Source organism: Gracilinanus agilis, chromosome 1 (genome assembly GCF_016433145.1).
Source record: "Gracilinanus agilis isolate LMUSP501 chromosome 1, AgileGrace, whole genome shotgun sequence".
NCBI lineage: Eukaryota > Metazoa > Chordata > Mammalia > Didelphimorphia > Didelphidae > Gracilinanus > Gracilinanus agilis.
The window spans coordinates 195,445,771-195,451,974 of NC_058130.1; the positions used below are offsets into that span (position 1 = coordinate 195,445,771).

The 6,204-nt window shown below is 36.5% G+C and overlaps 1 protein-coding gene across 1 annotated transcript in view; it reads left to right on the top strand.

The window, feature by feature from the left end:
- Window positions 1–6,204, top strand: part of TMC1 (transmembrane channel like 1) — a 185,692-nt gene that overhangs the window by 123,623 nt on the left and 55,865 nt on the right. The window contains exons 15-17 of the mRNA XM_044678499.1: window positions 2,277–2,345; window positions 3,044–3,091; window positions 4,575–4,660. Coding sequence (XP_044534434.1) covers window positions 2,277–2,345; window positions 3,044–3,091; window positions 4,575–4,660 — 203 coding nt within the window. The remainder of the gene's footprint in view (window positions 1–2,276; window positions 2,346–3,043; window positions 3,092–4,574; window positions 4,661–6,204) is intronic.

Genomic DNA, 6,204 nt, shown 5'->3' on the forward strand with positions numbered 1-6,204 from the left:
ACCATCATATCATCTGCAAAGAGTGATAGCTTAGTCTCCTCCTTGCCCACTTTGATACCTTCAATTTCTTTTTCTTCTCTAATTGCAACTGCTAGTGTTTCTAGTACTATGTTGAATAATAGAGGTGATAATGGGCATCCTTGTTTTACTCCTGATCTTATTGGGAAGGCTTCTAATTTATCCACATGGCATATAATGCTTGTTGATGGTTTTAGGTATATACTGTTTATTATTTTTAGGAAGGGTCCTTCTATTCCTATACTTTTCAGTGTTTTCAATAGGAATGGATGCTGTATTTTGTCAAAGGCTTTTTCAGCATCTATTGAGTTAATCATGTGATTTTTTGTTTGTTAGACTGTTTATATGGTCTAAAGCATTTTTAAAATGTTAAAGGCAGTGATAATTATTTCATTTTTTATTGTTATCTCCATTTTTATCTTATTCAAAGGAGTACTTTTAGGAATGCTTTAGGGTCAACACATTATCTAGCTACTCTTTAATGTGTTAGGTTCTGCAGATTATCACATAAATATATAAGAGAACTTTGCAATCATTCAATAAATTTTGGATTTAAGATAATTTTCAATTATAATCTTACTGAACAGACCTTTTGGGACAACTCTAGTAGGAGACAGTCTAACATACAATCAGTTAATAAGCCTATTTAATTCACATCTGTACTATCTCTCAATTCTGTCCCCTTCTCTCTATTTCATTGTCAAATACAAGTCCATTGTCTAGTACAAGGACTTATTATCAGTCGATGATATTGAAATCAGCTCTTACCCTTTGCAATCAATTCTTTCTACCTATCCACAAATATTTCATTTGTATAGATTTGGTCATGGCATCCTTTTGCTCAAAAATCTTCTGTAAAGTTGATTCTATTATCTTCTGAGTAAAGTTCTTATCATGATAACTTCCTATATATAGAACTAGAAGGGACTTTGGAGGTCATCCAGTTTAATGTCCTTATTTTACAGATGAGGAAACTGAGACCTGGATAGGTAAATTGATTTGCCCAAGATCACAAAAATAGTAACTAGCAGAAGTGCATTCTTTCCAATTGCACCACATTCCTGTACCTGACATTCCAGGCTCTCTACAATCTTGTGCAACTCTTGCTTTTCCACATTACTTAATAATTTTTCCAATCACATGATCTATGCTCTGTTCAAACTGGTCAACTTGGTGCCTCTCTACTTTTCTACTCTACCACATGTACTGCCCTTTCCTGCCTCCATGCCTTTGCTGAGACTTTTCTAAATTTGGAGTATCTTTCCTCACTTTTGTTTCTCCTGTTGAACCTCTACTCATCCTTGAATTGATTAATCAGAATTCCCAAGGATTAATGTAGAAGAATGCTATCTCTTTTTTTCCTTAACCTTACCTTACTTTTTTTCTTAACCTTACCTTATTGATCTTGGAATCAATACTGTATATTGGTTCCAAGGCAGAAGAGTGGTAAGGGCTAGGCAAAGGGGATTAAATGAATTGCCCAGAGTCACACAAGAAGTGTGTGAGGCCGCATATAAAAATCCATGACCTCCTGGTCTCTAGGTCTGGTTCTTAATTCCCCCAATTTACTTAGCTGCCCCCACTACCTACCTCTTGACAGAGAGATGATAGAATCAAGATTCAGAATGAGATATGACCAATGTGGAAATTTGCTTGACTATGAATATTTGTTACATAAATGGTTTCCCCCCTTTTTCAGTAGGCATGGCGAAAGAGACAGAGACAGAGAAAGAGAGAGAGAGAGAGAGAGAGAGAGAGAGGGGGGGGGGTGGGGAGAGAGAGAGAGAGAGAGAAACAAAATGCTTGCTAATTAGAAAAAAATTAAAATGTCAACTGAAATGTCATTTCTTTTTGAATGCTTTCTTTAATCCCAGGCATTTAATGCCCTTTATATTTAGGTTTCACATAGCACTGGGTTTAGGGATTTTCTAATGAGTTTGCCTTATTGCATATGTTACAACTGTAATGATGCCTTTCTACCTCTCAACTAGAATTTAAGTTCTTTGAAGGCACGAAATGTATCTTACCAAATCTCTGTATTTCTCTCTTTCCATCCTTGTGCCTAGCAAAATGCTCTATGCAAGGAGTTACTTAATAACTTATTATTTTGCTATTTATAATTCTACTTTAATAGTATCGTCTCATTAGTGTCGCCTGTAATTGGCAACAGTCTTATCCATGCCTTCATGACTGACATTATTCACTTCCTCTGAAATCATTGAGCCTAACCTTATGTAAATATTTGTGTCTCCTTCTAGCCCTCTTACACTGAATTTGATATCAGCGGCAATGTCCTGGCACTGATCTTCAACCAAGGCATGATCTGGTAGGCAAAGAATATGATGATTTGGGAGTGGAGGAAAAATACAAAAGGGCACACTCCTGCATGACCTCTTGCCAAAGTATACTGTACTTTGGGAAATAACGTAACTGCTCTCTGAACTGAGAGTACGAAATGTTAATGGTTGATTCACCCTTGAATCTTTACCATCAAAGGCTATGCAGCATCTGTTTTATAGAGCTTTCTTTCTCGGGATGTTTCCAGGAGGATGGATTGGATCCTCAGATTGTCCTTCAGTCTGCTTGGCAGGACTTTTTTGAAGTCCTTTCAGCATTTATGAAACCAGGAGCTATATGAGGAGTTTCACCTCATTGTAGTACTGTTAAAAACGTTTCAGTAAATATTTCAAAATCTGACTTTATTAGAATTTTTTGTCCTGACCTTTGATTTCACAAATAAAGGGACACCTCCATATAGAAACTTCTTTCTCTATAATAGGTCAGCAATTCCTCTGAAACAGGCTTGCTTGCTTCAAGCAAGATAAAGTGAGGATGATGACAAGATGAAGTGATTTGTCCATTGTCATATATAGATGTATAACCAATATGCATTAGAAGCAAAACTTGAACTCACATCTTCATGACTCAAAGATTAACCTGCTCTTTATCCTACCACAACTGCTTCTCATGTCATTATTACAAGTTTTTAAATAACAATGATTTTATTAATAATAGCTCACATTTATATGGTGCTTACTATGTGCCAGGCACTGCGCTGAATCCTTTGCAATTATTATCTCATTTGATCCTCATAACAACCCTGTGAGGTAGGTGCTACTATCACCCCCATTTTACAGATGAGGAAACTGAGGCTATCAAGTTAAAGTGGCTTGCCCAAAGTCACATATCAAGTAAGTGTCTGAGACTGGATTGGAACTGAAGTTTTTCTAACTCTAGGTCTACCACTCTATCTGCTTGCCTGTCCTAAGTCCCAAATTGCTCTATAGGTTCCAAATTGATCCAAATATGTTAAGTTTTAGATTTTGATTCAGGAGACAAAGGTGTTAGTACTACTTTTACAAGTTATTAGTTGCCAAACTTTGGTTTCCTCATTTATAAAATGAAAAGATTGAAGTAGATGATATTTAATTTCCCTCGGTTCCAACAGTTGATGAACTTGTCTCAGTTATATCATGGGTCATGCTTTTTGTCAGAGGTCCATTGAAAAGCTAGATGTTTAATTTTGAACTGGTTTACATAAAGACATCCACATCAGAATGGGCTCAAATGGCTGGTTTGCACACCATTTTTTTTGTTTTGTTTTTTAAACCCTTAACTTCTGTGTATTGGCTCCTTGGTGGAAGAGTGGTAAGCATGGGCAATGGGGGTCAAGTGACTTGTCCAGAGTCACACAGCTGGGAAGTGTATGAGGCCAGATTTGAACCTAGGACCTCCCATCTCTAGGCCTGACTCTCAATCCACTGAGCTACCCAGCTGCCCCCCTGCACACCATTTTTAAACACTTTGTCAAATGAAAATAGAAAATTATAGATGGAGAGCTGGAAAGAACTCAGAAATTACCTCATTGAACCTCTTAATTTTCTAGGAAGACTTTCAGTGGATTGGCAAGGTTATACAATTAGTATGAGAGGAAGGATTTGAACCTAGGTCCTCACTAATTCTCTTTGTAAACCTTTACCAAATTGGCAATAAATTTCCATAATGGAAATGAATTTTAATAGTGGAAATATTTTTAATTAAAAAATAGAATCAAATGATATAATTCATCTGATTGTCTAGCAGAGTAGCCATTCTTAACTAACAGTACAAATGGTTACAGTTGATTCATTTTATACTCTTATCACAGCATAAAGGTCCAACAAAATGTCATTCATCTAAATGATTATTCAGCACTTTTTGGAATGTACTGATAATCAGCTGTAAACACTTTTGGAAGAACCTGCATCCATTGCTCAAATATTTAAATCATTTATGGTCTGAATAATTGAATCAATGTGGACTGCCAGATTAGTTTCCTTTGTTAAATTTTAAAATCATCTTGCTACAGTAATATGAGGAGGAAAAAATATCCTAACAAGTACACTGTGCTCTTACTTCTGTTTTTAAAATCTCTTTGCACCAACAGATGAGGTAGCCTTAAGACAAGGATGTTAGTGAGTTTTCTGCTAATTTTCTCCATTTGCAGTTTAAGGGGAAAGGCATTTTAGCTTTCTGAATTTAGTTTTTGAAATTATTGAATATAATAATTCATTCAGCTTGAAGCGTTATCAAAAGAAGTGGCACGAAAATTCGACATGATGGCTGCTTCCCTGATAGAAAGAGGGAACGAAGAAACTACTTGGCGTGAATAATTACCAAAGGTAGGAGAGGGTTCAATCATTAAATATTCTGGATTTCTCAGTTCTCTGCTGAGTTTCTACTATCTGTCATGACAGACTGATATTCATACTATTCAAGTAATTAAAAACCACTGCCCAGTGATGCAGAATTTTCTAAAAAATGTCTAGCTCTTACTGAAAGTCCAAATCAATCCACCAGATCAACTTGGTACCATTTGTACAGCCATATGCTGCATGTCTACAGGCTACATTCTGAGTTAAGACAACAGATTGGCCTAGTCTAGAAATCAGCTTTTGTTGTCCGGAAAGCTGTCAAAGTAGCTGCCTGACCTGATTGGTGGTGTATACTGTCCCTACACTAATTAGCCCATAATTCTTTACAATGAAACCACAACCAGGCCTCCTTCCCAAAGTCATGCGCTATTCCCCCAACTCTTTCACAAATGTGTCTGACATTGTTGGATAATTCCTTCTTGTATAACAGGTGGGGATTCTCCAACAGAAGATGGGCAGTGAACATGAGCAGTGCTTTGAAAAACAGCTATAATGCCTTTGGGGGACTGTGGGTGCGTTTATATTCTAGAGATCCAAAAGCAGAATGGCTTTTTCCTTTCAGACTTGGCCAACTCCTTTACTCAGATCCTTTTTTCCAGACTCCCAGGAAGTGAGTAGGAGGTTGAGTATGTGAACACAGGAAAGCTAACCTTTCTAGCAGACATAAAAAATAGTCCCACACAGTAGTGCTGATGATTTCTGAGGCAGAAAGACCAGAGGATAAAGATTGGCATTATTCCAAAGAAAGAGACAAAAGGGTCTAGAGATTTTGTTTTCAGTTCAGTTTGTGAAGAGAAAGATTCAGTTACTGATGTCAGAGGTGATGAGTCGGTTGAATACTTAATGCTATTGAAATGGCATTTATGAGAAAGGGCCATTATTATGTTGTGATGATAGAGATGAAATGATTAGCAAGTCTTTTTACAACACATTTGCAATAAGAAAGGACATTCCGGTTACTTTGATCTGTCATTTCATTAAAGTTATACAATATGTCTATTAAGTTGGTTAGCACTTGAAGCACAGAGCATTGAGAGGTAGAAGGCTTAGCTTCTATACATGACTTCATTGACTCTTGGTATGACCTACATTCATTCATTTAACCTTTTGCATATTAGCTTCCAACTATAAAATGGTGACAATTTCCCTACCCCTCCCTACTGTACAGTAATGAAGAAAATAGATAGATAAAATAATCTACACTTTGAGTTTTTGGAAGAAAGATATATGAAGTCAAGGTATAATATTTATTATTTTTGGTAGGTAAGTGAGGATACCAAAGTAATTGTAAGATCCTGATTCTCTTGTGTTGGGACTAGAACAACAGGTTATGTTTCTTTAATTGTTGATTAATGATTAATAAATGCTAGGTTTTTTATTTCCTCCTTTCCCTCTCTCATCAGTTTCTCTTTTCTTTCCACCTTTTTCCTCTTTCCTCCCTTCTTCTCTTCCTCTTTCCCATCCTTCCTTCCTTCCTTCCTTCCTTCCTTCC